Genomic DNA, 18098 nt, shown 5'->3' with positions numbered 1-18098 from the left:
ATAGATAGATAGATAGATAGATAGATAGATAGATAGATAGATAGATAGATAGATAGATAGATAGATAGATAGATAGATAGATAGATAGATAGATAGATAGATAGATAGATAGATAGATAGATAGATAGATAGATAGATCCAAGTGTTTCAACATGGATTATCTCTGCAATCCTTCCAAAAACTTCAGTTTGTCGGGTAGGTTAGCATTATTAGCACCTTGTGGGGAACAGAGAACTGTGCAGGTAAAGGCAGTGTACTGAGGTCATATTGATGAGATTTAGGGCTCAGTTAATGGAGACAACAAGGGATCTGTGATTAGATCTGTGATCTCCTATAATCTTTTTAAAACTTGAAGGAGGGCTCTAATTTAGAACAGAACAGGGGGGACCTGATGTTAACCATTTCACAATGTGAATTGTTTTCTCTCTCTGCAAATCACCCACCAAAACACTGCTAGTTGCCCAAAGGGCAAGTTTTCCAAACATACCTGGTTGTTCTGTAGATTTTCTGCTGGTGGAAGATGCGCAAAAAGCAACCTCATCAGATACCCATCTGCATGATAGCTCTCTGTTCCACTTGGCTTTTTATCTGTGTGGGTCCTCCAAGCACTGGCAAGGACTTTTGAAGACTTACAGGAGGTTCCTGAGGGAAAAGGGAAGAGAGATCCATTTAGACAAATTGAATGTCTGGAGGAAACTACTCACAGGTAGATTCTGCTCACAGATCTTCTGTTGTCTCATATTATTTGGGCTTTAACCCAGGAACTCGTGGTGTATGGCACTGTCTTTCAGCTATGGCATTAAAATAAGCTTGGGTCCTTTTTAAAATTTCAAATCTGCATATTTGTCCCACTTTTAAAAATTGTAGCTGATTGCGTAACTTTTAAGCAATTACTTGATGGATTTGTTTACCACAGATACCACGGCTAGGATCTTGCGGGCACTGCCGGATTTGGCATTCTATCTACAGCAAATGAAAAGGAGGTAAACTTGCCCTCTGAGAGACAATAAAGGGACTCAATAAACCCTTGTATCATTGATTATATTCCTCCTTCCCTCATTTCCAATGTTGCTAGGTGCTGGCTGACTTCAGAGTAATGCTTACCCATCTGGGTCTTTTTCAGGCTTGACATCTTGTAGGTGGGTGGCAGCAAATAGATCAAGTACGGTAACAAAGGACAAAATCCCAAATATCGCAATCTGGTTTGTATGAAAGAGTCCCAGCCTGTTTTGTTCAGGGGTGTCATTTTTCATCAAAAGACGGATGTCCAGTTTTGCCTTTATTGTTCACATTAGTTTGGGAAATATTGACCACTAGAATAAAACAAACGTATTATTGGAATAGAGCATAAGGAAAAAAATAAACTGAGAAGTGATACAGATGATGTGGTTATTTCGGTTAGTGAACCCTACCATTTAATGAAGTGTGCAATGGACCAAATTTATAACTTGGATTACATTTTTGGATATAAAGTAAATAAAAATAAGACTAGGATCAAAAGATGGGCTTTTGGGGGCATAACATACAATACGCTACTTAAAAAAATAGGACAAATAGGAAATAAGCTAAAGTAAACTATTTATGTATGTTTTCCCATTATAATTGATAAGATATGAAACATACATTGCGACAGAAACCATATTTATTATTCCATTTCATTACCTCACAAAGCCGGTGTTCAGAAAACATCTACACACTATAAATTCCTCCATGTTTTCAGGAGCATCCTACATAAGTTAATTTTATCATCTCTAATTGCAGTTTTCTCATATTTAGCTTTCCCTTGCATTCTGGCACCAGATTTGTGTCCCTGCCAATGTAATAGGGAGATACGTGGCTTGGCATATTTTGTAGTTGCTTATTGACTTTATGGCAGCCATTTTGTGACTCTTAACAACCTCCCATGGCAGCCATTTTGTAATGATGCTCGCTACCCATTCTGGAAAATTCTAAAAAGGCCCATAGGTTCATCATCATTGGGCTTTTTGTTGGAAACATTCCTTCAGTCCCACGGAACCAACCCACATCCCGGCCACAAGATCCTACAGTTCTAAAGATTCTAAGAGGCTTCCGATCTTTTTATTGCCACACTCGGGATCCTTCTTGCATAGGACTTATGGCTCAACACCGCTCTAACCCACATTCCACAAGCTGCAACTCCAATTGTGACTTCATTCTCTGGAGAACCCTGAGGTACGCTAGGACCTCGACTGAGGGTCAGCCATGCTTGTCCTGGGCTCTCCCTTGTGGGTCCTGCAACTTCTGGCCTTACTTCCTGCAGGCCTTTGGGGCTGTCTACAGTGCGATGAAAAGTTTAAGGAGGAGATGGCAAAGCTCAGGACCGGGCTCGTTCCACGCCAGATCCATGACTCTCGCCTCAAGGCACGTGCCGAGGCACTGCTAAAGGGTCTCGAGGGAGATTTTTTATCACATTACGCCACCAGCCAGTTTGCTGGATATGCAGGTACAGCCTGGCGCTGCCAATCAAACAGAGATTGCTTAGCTGGGCACTCAATGCACGGTCGCTATGCAGGCATCTTCCCATCAAACCAATAGGTTCCTCCATCAAGAAAAATAATTTTCTCTCTCCACTGAGCGTATCTGTAAGATTTTGTGGGCTGTAGTGTGGAAGGGTAGTTTAATGAGCTCGGCAGGCAATGATTGGCTAGTGACAGTGACGTCATTAGGCAGCAAGCTACACCTCTACTTAAAATTTCGGCAAATCGGGACCCATCCCTCCTTCACTGCGACTCTGCTTGTGAATTCATTTATGGAAAGTATTATTATATAACTATTTTCCCCCTTCCATATAGTCCTCCCCAGTGCTGTATAGAGGTGCTGATAGTGGAGTTTTCAAAGATTTTTTAAAAACAAATGCGAACAACAGTACCCTGTCCCAGCCGTTGTGCCCTAATTTCATTAACCACCTTCTCTCGTGCATCACATTTATTTAATATGGTTTTATCTCGCCTGTTTCCAATGAAGCTCAAGCTAAGTGTAGATCTGTAATCGACACATCCCTCCTCCTTCCGGCACTGAACTACAGTGGCTCCAAAGAGAAACCACATCAAGGAAGTCATTTAGAAACCCCAACAGGAAAATAGCTCTCCAAGAGAGACTAGCCTCCAGCCTCCCAACTGCTCATGGCACAGGAACTAAACATGATCTGTAAGCCGCTCGATCAGAGTCTAGCTGTAGAACAGCACTAAAATAATTTCTGTTGGTTAAAAACGGACAAAGATCCTCTTTGACCACCAACACCCCACTCTCAAAGGCTACGCTGCTGGTCACCGTACCTGCATGGGCAACAACCATGGAAGAAAAAGGCTGTAGTAAGGGGGGATTGGGAGCAGCTGCGTGAAAAATAATATTTGTTTTTTATACCCCACTTTTCACTGCCCGAAGGAGTCTCCGTGCAGCTTACAATCACCTTCCCTTCCTCTCCCAACAACAGGCACCCTGTGAGGTAGGTGGGGCTGAGAGAGCTTCTGACAGGACTGCTCAGTCAGAACAGTTCTATCAGGACTGTGACTAGCCCAAGATCACCCAGCTGGCTGCATGTGGAGGAGCATGGAATCGTACCTGACTGCATTACATCCCATGTTCTCTCCTCTGGAAAGGGACTTCTGGACATTCCTTTGGAGTTGTTCTTCCTGCAGGTCTACTGTGGCTGCAGGATCTCTGGAACTTCAGGCGAATGCTGCCTTCTTTCTCTCCTTTCTCCCAGTTAAGACTACAGTGGATGGACTGCTTGAAGAAGTGAAGTCCATGATAGAAACGCTGTCTAGAAGCACTCTTACAGGTGAGCGGTCCAATGTCTCATTCAAAAAACCTTTTTCAAAAGGTTGAAAAAGGCTGCCCTGAGTACCACTAACTTCTCAATCACATCTCAGCTATGACCTTCCCAGGCAGCGCCAGGGGGTAGGTGGCCTCACCTCCAAACACTGACCCTTTCTCAATTGTAGCCTGCTTTGGCCCATGTGGGGCACCCGGCTGCCCCCAGCATCTCTGGCTCTCTGTCCCCAGACCAGGCTCTGCTGGATGAACTGGTTGACTTCCGGAAGAAAACAACCATGAAGCTCAAAGTGGCATTAAAGGAACATCAGACAAAAGGTAAGGGGGATTTTCTGCAACCTCAAGCCCCACCCCTAGAACATAGCAATATTATAATCTTGGCCACCATGCATTAGTTTCCAAGTTTAATTTCCCCCCAAAGTTATGTTTCTGGTCTTTTCTATTGTGGAGTTCTAAGGGGAAAGCTGCAGATTGTACATTCTGCTCCTGCTGACATGAAAATAGGCTTGCCAGCTGCCCAGAAGGAAAAAAGTGCCCTGTATAACCACCTACATGCAGCATCTAGTGGTACCTTTTCTCATTGGCTACTACTAGTTGTATGAACTGTAATATTCCTGCCCAGGAATAGAAGGAAAAGGCAGATTGTCCCTCAGAACGCTTTGAAATTGAAAAACAAACAAACCGCCCCTGTGGTTAATTGAAAATAGGTCTACTCTCGCTAATTTTTGAACTCTTTCTCTCCCTCACAGCTTGTGACAAGGCGACCTGTGGTAAGTTCAAGGAGTTGTATTGCTGAGTATTGAGGCACGGGGACCTGACCAATTTACACACAAGGCCGGCTTAAACTGAACCAGACCCATCAGTCCTTCAAAGTCAAGCTTATCTACTCTGACAGCAACTCTCCAGGGTCTCAGAGAGAAAGGTCTTTCACCTTACGCACTACTGGATCCTTTCAACTGGTGATGCCGGGGCTTGAACCTGCGACCTTCTGGGTGTGAAGCAGATACCGTCCCACTAGGCTGCAGTCTAGGGAGAGCAGAGGCAAATCCTGTTAGAGCACAGGTAGCTCCAGATAGGCTCCCAGGGTCAACAGAGAGCTGAGCTGGTGCTAAACTCACCATTCCTGCCTGTAGTTTGGTGCCTTCAACCACACTTGGACCCTCGGAGGGGGGGGGGGAGAACCTACAGGCAGAGCAACCAAGGGGATTTTTGTCTCATGAGGCTGTGTAGTTCCCAAAAAACTAGGGAGATTTCTGGGCCAGAGGACTGGGGTTGCACGTGGCAGGCCTGCTTCAAAGAACTGTTCCTCGCTTAGGCTGGTTGGTTATCGCTTAGCTCTGGGTTGGGAGAGACCTGGAGACTTTGCAGGTGGAGTTGGGAGTGGGTGGGATTTGGGGCAGGGAAGGACCTCAGTGAAGTATAAGGCTGTGAAGTCCACCCTCCAAAGCAGCCCTTTCCTCCAGGGGAACTGATCCCTTTAAGTCTGGAGGTGAGCTATAATTCCGGGGAATCCCCAGGTCCCACCTGGAGGCTGGCATCCCTAGTATTGCTCTGTGGTTGCTCTCTTCTTCCTCCTCTGTTGCAGACTGGCTCCGATACAGCGTTTTGGATTGCGTCGGATGTAAAGATATTAATGCTGTTTGCTACACGATACGTCAGTGCTTTGGTAGGTATATCTGGGGATGCCACGATACAGGTGGGGGCTACGTGTGGCAGAGAAACTGTTTTGGTTCAGAAAGTGACAGGTCAGGCCTGGGAAGGGCAAGTGAAGTCAACATGGCTGACTGGGGAGCTTTCCTTAGGACCAGCAAGTATCACCTGACTTTCCGAGGATGATTGCTAGTAAGGAGCATGCTTGGTGATACAACTGGTGTCACTCTTGTCAAAATCCAGGTGGAAAGGATGACAAGGCAGATCAGGGTACATTTTTAGGATGAAATCATGGAACGGGGCGTGGTGTGGGGGGTGTAAGTGGGTTGGTCGCCGTGTCCAGCAGAGGGCAGCCCTTAACCAGGCATCCCAAAACCCAGATGTCATATTTTATACTACAAGGAGTAAACGTCCTTTACCGCTAGGACTTGTACCTGTCAGATTTGCCTTACAGGCCTTCCCTCTAGACAAAAAAAAAATAAAAGAGGCCTGAAGGGCAGGGCCTTACTTTACTCCATCTGACCACTTTTGACAAAGGCATCCCGAGACCCACCCCCCATGGAGAAAGATCATGAATATAGAGAATAAGAAGAGCTGTTCTTTGACACCTCACTTTTCCCTACCCTAAAGAGTGCCAAAGCAGCTTACAAACAACTTTCACCTCCTCTCCGCACCACAGACACCTTGTGAGGTGGGTAGGGCTGAGAGAGCTCTCTGAGAACTGCTCTGTGAGAACACCCCCTAAAAGAACTGTGATTAGTCTAAGGTCACCCAGCTGGCTGCATGTGGAGGAGTGGGGAACCTGGTTCTCCAGATTAGAGTCCACCGCTCTCTAGCCACTGCATGACTGTCCGTCACGCAAAGGAAAAAGGGAGGAGCAGCTCTGACTATTTTTTGACCCAAGGATCTTGAGACCCCATGGAGAAAGGCCATGCTAGACAAGGCTGTGGATAAAGGCGGGGGGAGGGGGAAATTACACCAATCAATAAAAAAATAAACTCCATTTACAGATGCTGAAAAAAATGACCAAGTTCCTCATTAACTGATGTGAAATTCTTGCACTGAAGACAGTGGAAATAGATCAGTGCAGGGGTGTCCCCAAAAAGCAGAGCAAACAGAAGTTGATCCCACTTTTAAAACTTGGAGAGCTGCTGGAGGGAGGGGGGTGAGCCAAAGGAAGACATGACGCTTAGGCTGATTTGTCCAGGTCAAAGGGTAGGGGATTTGGATTCCCAGGCCTAAATTGAGGGGCTTGTATGTTCAGTGGATTCCCAGGATCGCCTCTCTCTTCGCTATGGACCAGTCCGGTGGGACCCCAACATCACCCAAAACGGCGTGGCTATTGTCCTGTGCATGGGCGGACTGCTCTTCGTGGTGATCATCGGCGTGTGAGTAGAAACAGACGCCTCCAAAATAGCATCGGCTGCGGCAGCTCGCCTAGATTTGCGTTGCTGGCTTGTTCCTCTGAGATAGGAACCTGCGGTCCCCGCAGTCCTGGAGAGAGAGTCAGGGGGCTGGGGGAACACTAACTCTCTCTTCTCCCCAGGATTATAAAATATTGGAGAAACTATCTCTACCTGTACGTTTAGCCAAGATCCTCTCGCTGTGATGGGACATCTGACAGGAAAGATTCTCTTTCACCTCCACCAGTGAATTGTGGGGTGCTGAGCACACAACCGGACACAACGACTTCCCAAAATTGCTTGTTTTGCCACAACTCAACATTATTTTTACTTGAACAATGCAGTGTGTGCTCTGTTGGCCTTCCCATTACCAAATACCCCATAATAAACATAGATCCCAGTTTGGGGTGTGTGTTTGTGTGACGTAGACAGAGAGAGACAGGCAGGCAACAAGAACAACCTGGAAGCCGTGTCTTGGTAGCCGGCTTCAGCTCTTTACAGCACTGATCCACTAACGTTTACTCTCAGGGAATATGTCTTAGCTAAGCTTTATCTTAGAAGATGAAGAAGAGTTGGTCTTTATATCCCGCTTTTCTCTACCCGAAGGAGTTTCAGAGAAGCTTACAATTGCCTTCCCTTCCTCTCCCCACAACAGACACCCTGTGAGGGAGGTAAGGCTGAGAGAGCTCTGCAAGAACTGCTGTGTGAGAACAGGACAATCAGGATATGACTAGCCCAAGGTCATCCAGCTGGTTGCATGTGAAGGAGGATTGGGTGGTTCCAGTGTAATTTCAGACCTCCAGGGGGACAGACCTCCAGCCCCCCTGGGCCTGCTACTCCAGCCACTAGATACTGGTGCTCCCATGCCCACGAGCCAAACCACACGACTGCACTTTGTAGCCTGCAATGCTACAATTTTATACCTGCAGACTCTTGTTTTCGTTTTGCACTTCCTTCCAGCTGCGCATGGAAAAGTGCGAGAGGGGAATGCACCCACTTCCCATGCAAGAATGTCTCGGGATGTGGCTGAAAAGGGACTGTTAAAATTACATCAAATACAGCAACCATCCCTTAACCAGCAGAATTTCAGCTGGTGCAACTTTTCCATTGTGTGGGAATGCAGAGATAAGGAAAAAGCCTTGCCTGTTTTATTTCTGCCTGTCATGCATGTTTCAGAGGCACAGGAGCCTAACCTGGGTGTGGCAAGTTAAGGTAATGACAGCCGGGAAAATTTATTTGCTGGCTCAATGTGAATCCAGGGCTCGTTCCTCTTTGCCCTGATCCGGACACAGAATCAAGCAGAATGACTTTATTTGGTCTAACAGGACAGCATTCCTGATGGCTTCTCTTCCTCTAGCGAGCCAGCGCTTTCTGCAGCATCTTCTTTTTGTGTTTGAAGCACACCAAATACCTGGAAATGGAGGAATCCAATGACTGCGAGCAGAGGAATGGCACCACCAACAGCTACTGTGTTGACTACCATTGAAATTCGCAAACACTGATACACTTTCAACCTAAAACAAGAGTCTGAAAATCAATAAAACCTGGCTATAAGCTCTAAAGAACACCAGGATAAAAAAAAGCCATGGGACTCTACAAACACCTTTTAATGGTTAATCAGATAACATAGGCAAGACCTTGACTTGCTAGTGAACTCCACCCAGACACATGAAAGGCTCTTTTTAATGGACTTGCTAATGAACTCCACCCAAACACAGGATAAGCACCTCCTAGTTCCAGCGACCTAAGAAAACGGGCAGAAAATTAAGAATATGGTGGAGTTCCTAAGCTCCCATTGGCACAATGAGGACCAGAAACTTGTTTCAGCTCTGATTTCTCACCAGACGCCTTGCATGTTAACTTCTAATGAAATGCAATGGCAGACTGGAAGGACTGCTCGGTTTGTTATGACCGGAGCATGACCCCATGAGCCGGGCTTATGGGACTGGGGCCCCATGGATTCTCCAGGATACGGAGAGCCACCAACAGGGAGTACGAAAAGCTTTCCATGGGGGAGTAAAAGGGACGGGTTGGAGCCATGTACTTACACGAGCACAGCTGAAGAAATCAACACCGATTCACACACCAAGAAGACATAAAGGTTGATTTCTTTATGTTCCGCAAGTCGCTCGTCTTCCACTAGAGGGCGACAGACAAGCCCTCTTACCAAAATGGCGGCTTTCCAGTGGGAAGTATGGGCTACGTATTTCCTTTGCGAAGCAGTTTTCTTGGTGGGGAGGCGTTATTATAAGGCCAGTGGCACTGGGGGGGGGGGACACACACTCCCACCGGACAAGACGGACCAGCCTTTTTTCAATCTATCAGCCAGCAGAGGTAGCACTGAAAAATTTTTCAGGCTTCAAGGTACCAGTAAGGGATGTCAGTTTGCCACACTTCCTTGCCACGCCTCCCCCAAAAGTGAGGGGAGCTTCAGCCAGCAAAGGTTTAAACAGCTGGGGCCCCTCCCCTTCCCACCTACCCCAGGCCCATCATTGGCCACTTGGGGAGGGGAGGGGTCAGACATTTAAAAAAAAATAAAATATTTCTTTCTCCGCTTTCAATTGGAGCTGGAAACTGCAGGCACAGCATGGGACGGCTCTCCCCAGCCGCCATTTTGGAAAAAACCCATACCCTGGGAGAGGAACCCTTGGGATTCTGGTTTGGTTGCAAGGGGACTTCTTTGACATTCTTGCCGGGTGACAATTCTCCGGGTTCTTTGGAGAAAAACCACTTCGGATAAGCCAGTAGGAAACTGGTATCTGAGTGGGCAGGTGCCCCCAAAAGAGCTGATCCGCTGCAAAGAGAAGAGGTTAAACCCAACCCCCTTCTCATCCCCAGCGGTACCTCCACAGAGCTCCCCATCGAAGCACTGGATGGCGATGCGCAAGCAGGTCCAGCAGTCCAAAACGGGACCCTCGGTCACTGCTACGGAAGGAAGAACCACGGACTTTGGGCACGCGGCCAATTCGGAATAGGCCGACTGGAAGGAGGGGAGGGATTCTGGGGTGCCATTAGGCTTTGGGAGGGGGGGTTGATACTTACTACAGTCCTCTGAGCAAGCTGAAATGAGAGTGGGGTGAGGGAAAGGGAGAGTCAAATGCTTATATTAGGGATTTGACCTCCTAGGCTAGCTATTCAGGTGGCCTAAAACAGAGATCCATGGCTGAGGCACAGGACCCCTTGCCAATTTGGGGTACATTCCAAAGGATCGTTGCCTTACTCTTTTATATATCTGACTCGGCCTAAAATTGCTCCTCGAGAGGTAAGGGCAGAGACCTCACAAAAAAAAAAGCTTGTGAGGAGGAGGAGAAGGAGAAGAGTTGGTTCTTAGATGCCGCTTTTCTCTACCCGAAGGAGTCTCAAAGTGGCTTACAATCACCTTCCCTTTCCTCTCCTTACAACAGACACCCTGTGAGGAAGGTGAGGCTGAGAGAGCCCTGATATTACTGAAGAAGAGTTGGTTCTTATATGTCGCTTTTCTCACAAAACAGTCCTGGCAGCTCTCTCAACCCCACCTACCTTTCCGATTGTGGGGAGAAGGGAAGGCGATTGTCAGCTGCTTTGAGACTCCTTCGGGTAGAGAAAAGCGACATAAAAAACCCAACTCTCCGTCTTCCTTCCTAGTTTTCCGATGCTAACCCAACCCCTGCAATAGGAGAGAGACTGAAGGCTTCTGCAGCTGGAACGCCAATGGCAAAACAGATTCTGCTGCCTTTGGGAAACTTCTGGTGGCCAAGGATAAGCTGAGGAGCGGGCTGGGAGTGGGACCCCATTATTCGGGGATGGGAAGCAAGGCTTATTCAAGTGGGTTGGAGCAAAGGATGCTGGGAGTCAGGTCACCCAGTTTCTCATCCCTCTTTGGGACAGGTACCGAGGTCAGCAAATTGCTCGAGAGTTTGCTTCATCTGCTTCCGTAGAGCGCCCCGAAGATGGTACAGGGTGAGTTGCCACAGGAAGACCCCTGAAGAAGGAGAAAGGGAAAAAGTGATACAGGGGGTCGGCACTGCAATCTGAGGCCGAAGGGTAGGTGCTGGGGCCAAGGGAGTCAAAAGTCGCTCACAGCCTCTCTCCCCCCTCTGTTACCTTTCCATGGCTGCTTCTTGATTTCACGCAGCCAATTAATAATGTTGGATTTGAGATTCGTCACTCCTCGGACATCTGAAAAACGACATTAGCTCATGTAATCCTGCAGCCCAGACCCCACAAGCCCCCATCTGCCTCACTTAGTACGGATCCTACCCAGGACACGTTCATAGTTTTCTTGGAGGAAAGTGCCATGAATGTCGGCCAAGGACTTGATTTGCCGTTCTATTAAAGTGTCACGTCCCGAGAGATTGGCCGGCAGCGTTTCCTTCAGCACGGTAGCGACAGAGTCCAAGAAGCGACGGTCACAATGAAGACAGGTGAACCCCCCTTGGAGGAACCAGAGCAGCAGGGGGAAAGCCAGCAGGAATTGGGGAGTCATTGCCATGGCGACAGGTTCCCCATCATGGCTACCTGTCGTGGCCTAAGCAACATTCTAAAGTCAGGCATTGTTGACAAGACAATGATCTCCGTAGTACGGGGAAACACTGCCAAGGAGATGGAAAACAGCTAAGGCCGTGATGCTGGAGGTAGAACAGGATATGATGTAAGAAGCTGAAGAGTAGATCGGGAGAGAACAACAGCTGATGTCACAGTCTGGATGGGAAGGGATGCCTTTTCTTCCGGTTTTCACGGCTATGGCATGTTTACACGGACTGTTGATCTGGGCCCTGTCCGCGCGGCTGACCGACGCGTGCCTCTGTTGCTGGCCGGACGCGGCCAAGTATTTCGGCTATGACGTGCAGCTTCTGGCGAACGGGAACAAAGAAGTTGCTGATAAACTGGAGCAGCTTTTCCTAGGGGGCAGCAGTGGGAAATGTGCCATTTACGGTGGAAGATTTCTGGGTACAGGAACAGAGAGAGGGGGAGGAGGGCAAAGCGATGACCCCCCAGATATTAGGGGATAACTTCTCATGAGAAGAGTCCTGCTGGATTGAATCAGTGGGCTTTCTAGTCCAGCAACCTGTCGCACACAGTGGCCTACCAATTGTTCTGGAAGCCCAAAGAAAGCCCAGAGGTTGAGGACTTCCCCTAACGTTGGCTCCTTCCACCGATATTTAAAGGTTTACCACCTCAGACTGTGCAGATAGATCCCCTTGAATCACTGGGTCTAGTAGCCACTCATGAACTTCTCCACTTTACCTGTTGAATCCCCCTGTAAAACTGACTACGGCAGCGAATTCCACATTTCAATCAATTATTTTGTTAAGCAGAATATCCTTTTGTTCATCCTGAATCTACTGCCTCATTGGATGCCCTTGCATTCTGGTATTTTGGGAGAGAAAGTTCTGCCTGTTCTCAAGGGAGCCAAAGACCTTTTATCAGATCAGATCTTAGTGATCAAGGCCTGAATGCTCTTTCGGCCTGAGAGGCCAGCATCTTGTCAGGGACAGTTTTATTTTTTTCCACTTCAACCTTCGGTGTTTGCGTTAAATAGTACCATGATGACAGTAGCAACATTTAGACAGACACATAGTCAAATGGGTCAGATTTCCAGGAAAGCAATCCCAAGTCCGTTCAACAGATAGAGAACGGCAGAGGAAGTTGAGGATTAGGACAAGTTTACAGAGGGCTCCTAATCAGTCAACAATCCAAGCTCAAGGCCAGTTGGAAAACTGCCCGGAGTTGACTGCAACTCTGAGGCAGCCATTTTGAGGTTGGCTCTGCCTCCCCGGGCAGCCATTTTGGGCTGGCACTCGCTACCCCTTCTCAAAATTTCAAAGGGAGACACAGTATCTAACTTGGAGTTCAACTGAGCCTCTTAACTGGGCACACCATAGACGACCTGTAGTGCTGGAGGGTTTCATGTCAGATCTTCATGTAAGGAGAAAAATTGGCAAGCAGCAGTGGCCTCCTTGGGTTTACGGTGCTGTTGACGCAGAATACAAAAGGGTTAGAGAAACAGACATGTTAAGCCAGGTGAGAGGGGTAAAAGCAGGTGCTTGCGCCTACACCTGAGGGCTAGGTAAAAGACCAAACATCACGAGGCATGTTTTTGTCTGTCCACCTGCAGAGCGAGAAGATATGGAGCGGGAGGCCGGGAACCTCTTCGTTCAACTTCAGCAGATCATCCAGAAAAACGAGAAAGGTAAGAGCCAGGCCAGTTGCTTTTCATCCAAGCGTTACCAGCTGGGCAGCCGTGCCACCCATCACGGCACCTTCTGACCACCCATTGTGGGGTCCTTATCTGGAATGCTTCCATTAATTCCGGCTCCTTTTACCCACAGATCTCGATCGCCTCATGACAGAAGCAGGGCGGGAAAAACAGAATTTCAGCAAGAGATTGGAAGAGGTTTCCGGCACCTTTCTGAAAGAAAGTAAGGGCCATATCCCCTCCGCTCCAAGAGTTAGCAAAGGAGGGCAGAGGCCCCAGTGTTTATGAATAATGCTGGGGGGAGACACAGCTTGGAGGGCTGCCCTTTGGAAAGCCCTCTTCCGCCCAAGAGTGGTCGCTTCTAATCTGGAGAAGTAGGTTTGATTCCCCGCTCCTCCACATGCAAGTTGGATGATCTTGGGCTAGAGCTGTTCTCACAGAACCGTGTCATTAGAGCTCTCTCAGTCTCCCATACCTCACAGGGTGTCTGTTGTGGGGAGACAAAGGGAAGTAAATGTTAAGCCGTTTTGAGACCCCTTTGGGCAGTGAAAAGTGGGGTATAAAAACCAACTCTTCCTCTTCTTCAGCTGTCCAAGCCCGTCCATTTTCTTTTTAAATACCATGTCCTCTTTTCAAAGCAGACAGGACCGTCTGGGTCCCCTGAAAAGGTCAAGGAAATACTCCTTTGCAGAGATAAGGGATAATTAATAAAGGAACCCAGGAAGATCTTCTCCGAGTCCCCTCACTAGTCAGGTTAAAAGCTACCCACCTTATATTCAGATCGTGGAAATGACGGTCTTGAAGAGGTGAGGATTCCCACAGGCATGTGGGATGAGACTTAGCAGGGTCTTCTTAGTTGTGCCCCCACACCCTAGACTCCCCTACACAGAGGCACCTGCCCGAGCCCAACCCTGCAGGCAGCAAAATAACGGAAAGACATGCTATGACACTGTGCTGCCATCTTTAAATGTTACCGTAAGCTCCAAGGGGGATGGGGACACACCCACGCAGGTACCCCTAGCCCAGAGCAGCCGTCTTCTTAAACAGGAAAAGCTGTCCCTGGAGATGAAACCAGCAACTGGGAAAGCTAGACACGTCTGTCTGTTTGACGCTCCTATGCGCTCCTTTCCCACTGCAGCTGTGTACTTGCAAGACCACACGCACACATTCCCCATTCCAAGGCCTAGATTATGGGTAAAGCAGGGGTTCTCATTCGTTTTGGGAGCTGCCTGGGTTTCCTGACCAACGGAGACACAAAACTAGGCCATAAACTGAAGTTTGGGTTGTTAAAGGAGGTGGCGGAGGCAGCAGTCTGAAGAAATGTACGGGACGGATTCCAGAGGCGACCTGTTGGGTGTGGGGGAAGAGTTAAGGATATGACAAACGTAGCACTTCCTTGGGAAGAGGAGAACCAGGTCCCCCCCCCCCCAGATTTGTCTCACCCGCAATTCTCTCTTTACAGTTTGCAGCGCCTCCTGCGGTGAGTCCATCTGTCTGGACAAAACATGTGTGTGTCTGGCCATCTGGTGTCTCTCTCCCTCCGTGTGTTAAGTCCCCCGTTTACTTGTGTGTGAGAGAATACCGTTCAGCGTGAAGGGTAGGATCCGGCTATTGCTCCTTCCCCCTCAAAGCGGAACCACTCTCATTTTGGAAGGGCTAAAAACAAGAGCAGGTAAGCCCAGAACCACGGGGGACCCCTGCTGTGATAACCTCTGAGCAAGCACAAGTCAACAGATGCAGGATTGTTCCGGAAGCAAGATTACTTTTCTGATGGCTCCGTGGAGTGGTGCTGGCAGCGGTCCAGAGACAGGTCCACTGAGAACCGGCTTGGTGGGATTGTTAAGAGCTGCGGCCTCCAGTCTGGTGATCTTGGGCGTGACAGTTCTCTCAAAGCTCTCTCAGACTCACCTCCCTACCTCACAGGGTGTCCGTTGTGGGGAGAGGAAGGGTAGGCGACTGTAAGCCCCTGTGAGGCACATGAAGCCAGCTGGGTGGCCTTTAGCCAGTCACCATTCTCTCAGAGCTCCCTCAGCCCCACACACCTCAAAGGGTGTCTGTTGTGGGAACAGGAAGGGAAGGCAATTGTAAGCCACTTCAGATAGTAAAAAGCGGGATACAACCACCCCCACCCCCTCCTCTCTTTCATTTCAGTGGGGTGTGCAAAAATACCTTCCCACAAGCTGCTATTGCATGGCCACATAACACAGACTTCATCCTTCCCACAAATTAGGCTTAATTCTGAGACGTTTCAAATCGTGCTGTCAGATAAAAAAATATTGAACTAGCCTCTGTTGTGACTCCATTGGCACGAAGGGTGACTAAATTAAGGAAGATCTGGGTGACAGGGCAGCAAAGACAGTGTCCCCAGCTGCATTCTATTTTAATTTGGAATTTTATTAGCATTCACACTTTGGAATCTTTCCCCATTTTAATCTTGGCACATCTACCCACAGGGGTGGCCAAACTTTGGCTCTCCACATCTGGAGAGCCAGAGTTTGGCCACACCTGATATAGTATATTTGTATTGTAATCTGAATTCTGGTCCAGTACCATAACAATAAACTGAGTCTGAACAGAGAGTTCGGCACCTGCACCTTGAGGCGCCCCTTGACGCTTTCTCTCCTGTGCCCCCCACCAAGTCTCACCACCCATCTCTCTTCGCCACACACAGAACAGATCCGGTTTCAACCTTATGAGCTGGCGGAGTGTGGGGGCTGCCGCCTACTCAAAGTTCCCTGCAATGATTCTACAGTGTGTGCAGGTAAAGTGTCTCTCTCTCTCTCTCTCTCTCCATCCCCACCCCATTCAGCCATCTTAGCTGCCTCCCCTCCTCTCCCTGCTCCAGCCAAGGCAAACAGCAAGGCAGAGAAGAAGCTCAGGGGACACACAAGCCCTGCAGTTCCCTGACAGCCTGGGCCTGGTTCTTTCATGCAGCTAGTCCTTCTTCTCCAGGCCTGGTTGGCTGCCCTTTGATCACAGACTGCCCAAGCACATGGCACTAGAGCCGTAGAATCACAGAGTTGTCAGGGGCCAGACAGGCCATCTAGCCCAGCCTCCTGCTCAATGCAGGATCAGTCTAAAGCATCCAGGAGAAGGAGCTGTCCAGCCACTGCTTGAAGACAGCCAGTGAGGGGGAGCTCACCACCTCCTCAGGCAGCCCATTTCACTGCTGGACAACTCTGTGAAATCCCCCCCCCCAATATCTAGCCAATACCATTCTACATATCTTATCCACTGCTGCCTACAAGAACTGCTCCCTAGCTTCCTCCAAGTGACCACTTTTCAAATACACAGGGACAGCAATCCTACCCCCTCTCAACCCCTTCTCCTGGCTGATCATTCCCAGGTCCCTCAGCCTTTCCTCAGAGGGCTTGGTCCCCAGGCCCCAGATCCTCCTCATCACTCTCCTCTGAACCCTCTCCATTTTGTCCAGGTCCTTTTTGAAGTGAGATCTCCAGAACTGCACACAGGATGCGGTCTGACCAATGCAGTATTCCATGTGCCCCTTTTACCGGCTGTTACTTCCCCAAACAAATTGTTGCTTGGAAATTCCTGCCAACACACCTGTGCCACTGACCGATCCTGCGATTGCCGATTTAAACCATGCTTCTTAGCAGGATTTATTTACTTAGCAGCCATTTAGAAGGGCCACTGCAGAACAATTTGCAGGCACAATCTGGTGATATGACATTTTGTTGGGGTGAAAATTTCTCGAGAGGCAGACAGACTCCCTCCTCCCCTCCCCTCCCCAGTCGACTGGCAAAACTATGCTGGTTGCAGAGGCCCGCACTAATTTGGGTAGATTGAAGAGACCTTTGCTAATTCGTCTCCCTTCTGGACAATCTTCTCCACTTTCCGAAAGACAGGCTGTTCTTTTTCCAGCGTGCTGTCATGGTTCTGAGCAGTGGCCTCTAATTTGGAGAGGAAGGGAAAGCAATTATACGACAGGTAGTGAAAAGCAGGGCATAAAGACCACCTTTCCTTCTCTCCTACAGGGCCCAACGTTCTTGCAGGTGTGCTGGTGACCATTGTGATCTTGCTTAGTGCTGGCGCTGGAGTGTGGTAAGACTTCGCAGATGAACTCAGGGTATGGAGGCAGGGAGGCAGGAGACAATGGCCGTGAACTCCCAACATCTTAAATCCAGAAGACCGCACAATGGAGCACCCCTGGAGAGGCGGAGGGTGCACAGGCTATAACTCAAGAACTTTTCACATCTTAACTGCCCGCCCACCCACCACTTCTTCTGAGTCACAAGCCAGCGTCTGACCTGCTTTATAGGGCTGCTTCAAGGATTATAGCAAGCTAACAAGCGTGAAACAAGCTTGCTGAAAGGGATACATAAATATAAGAATTGGGATGGGACGCTTCCCCCGGCATGGTGTGCAGACTGAGACGCTCAAAGCGTGCGTTCCTGCTGCAGCCTGAGGGCTTCCGTAATTTCCTTCTTTCCTTACAGGTATTACCGGCACAAAAAGGCAGAGGAAGAAGGAGGACCCAAAGAGAATGACGACGCAGGCAGTTCGGAGAGCTCGTGGAGTTCTGAGGGGTCGGAAGATACGGACAGTCCAAGCCCCTCTGCGGAGAAGACTCCAAAATCCACAAAGGCGAATGCCCCAGATCAGTCGTTTACTAAGAGCTCGCCGTACCAGAACGTGCCACCCGCCCCAAGCACGCCGTACCAAAATGTACCTCCCTTCCCAAGCACCCCGTACCAAAACATCCCACCCTTCCCAAGCACCCCGTACCAAAATGTGCCACCCTTCCCAAGCACCCCGTACCAAAACGTACATGACATACCAAGCCCACCACATATTTGGTAGAGGCCAGCCTCAGGATTAGAGCCCAAGGCACCCAGAGTGCACCAAAGCCAGAAATTAAACTATTTACTGTAAATAAGGACTTCTTTTTTCCGGCCTGCTGTCCGTTCTTCTCAAGGGCATCAAGCCACGGACCCATCCTCTGAAGGGCACCGCTGCGATGCCACAACAAATCAATCGGATTCCAACCAAGTGCCTTGCAGCCCTGAATTTACATAGAAGTTGACAGTAGTGGAGTTGGGAGGCTACACAGC

At 48.7% G+C, this 18098-nt stretch overlaps 3 protein-coding genes across 4 annotated transcripts; 2 read left to right on the top strand and 1 right to left on the bottom strand.

The window, feature by feature from the left end:
* The first annotated feature begins 2203 nt into the window (after positions 1-2203).
* IZUMO2 (IZUMO family member 2) lies at positions 2204-7236 on the top strand. The gene is made up of 7 exons (XM_077315470.1): positions 2204-2464; positions 3728-3802; positions 4027-4113; positions 4545-4588; positions 5299-5461; positions 6710-6833; positions 6992-7236. Exons 1-7 carry the CDS (start codon positions 2224-2226, stop codon positions 7032-7034), a joined length of 777 nt encoding a protein of 258 aa, XP_077171585.1. The 5' UTR covers positions 2204-2223; the 3' UTR covers positions 7035-7236.
* Positions 7237-8142: 906 nt separating this feature from the next.
* IZUMO3 (IZUMO family member 3) lies at positions 8143-11533 on the bottom strand. 2 transcript variants are annotated; one of them, XM_077315843.1, is made up of 7 exons: positions 11088-11533; positions 10932-11006; positions 10720-10809; positions 9891-9908; positions 9693-9773; positions 8897-8987; positions 8143-8259 (listed from the first exon to the last, which is right to left on the bottom strand). In XM_077315843.1, exons 1-7 carry the CDS (start codon positions 11317-11319, stop codon positions 8202-8204), a joined length of 645 nt encoding a protein of 214 aa, XP_077171958.1. In that variant the 5' UTR covers positions 11320-11533; the 3' UTR covers positions 8143-8201. The 2 variants fall into 2 exon arrangements, with proteins under 2 accessions (XP_077171958.1, XP_077171957.1); XM_077315842.1 differs by lacking the exon at positions 8143-8259 and adding an exon at positions 8438-8592.
* On the top strand, positions 11512-17923 carry TEX51 (testis expressed 51). Its single transcript, XM_077315841.1, has 7 exons — positions 11512-11777; positions 12946-13020; positions 13160-13249; positions 14489-14506; positions 15698-15787; positions 17022-17088; positions 17484-17923. The coding sequence occupies exons 1-7, from the start codon at positions 11519-11521 to the stop codon at positions 17845-17847; spliced, it is 963 nt and encodes a 320-aa protein (XP_077171956.1). The 5' UTR covers positions 11512-11518; the 3' UTR covers positions 17848-17923.
* The last annotated feature ends 175 nt before the right edge of the window (positions 17924-18098 follow it).

This window comes from Paroedura picta, chromosome 16 (assembly GCF_049243985.1).
Source record: "Paroedura picta isolate Pp20150507F chromosome 16, Ppicta_v3.0, whole genome shotgun sequence".
NCBI classification, from domain to species: domain Eukaryota; kingdom Metazoa; phylum Chordata; class Lepidosauria; order Squamata; family Gekkonidae; genus Paroedura; species Paroedura picta.
The sequence above is the reverse complement of the archived record's forward strand: the minus strand, read 5'-3'. Positions and strand labels throughout refer to the sequence as shown.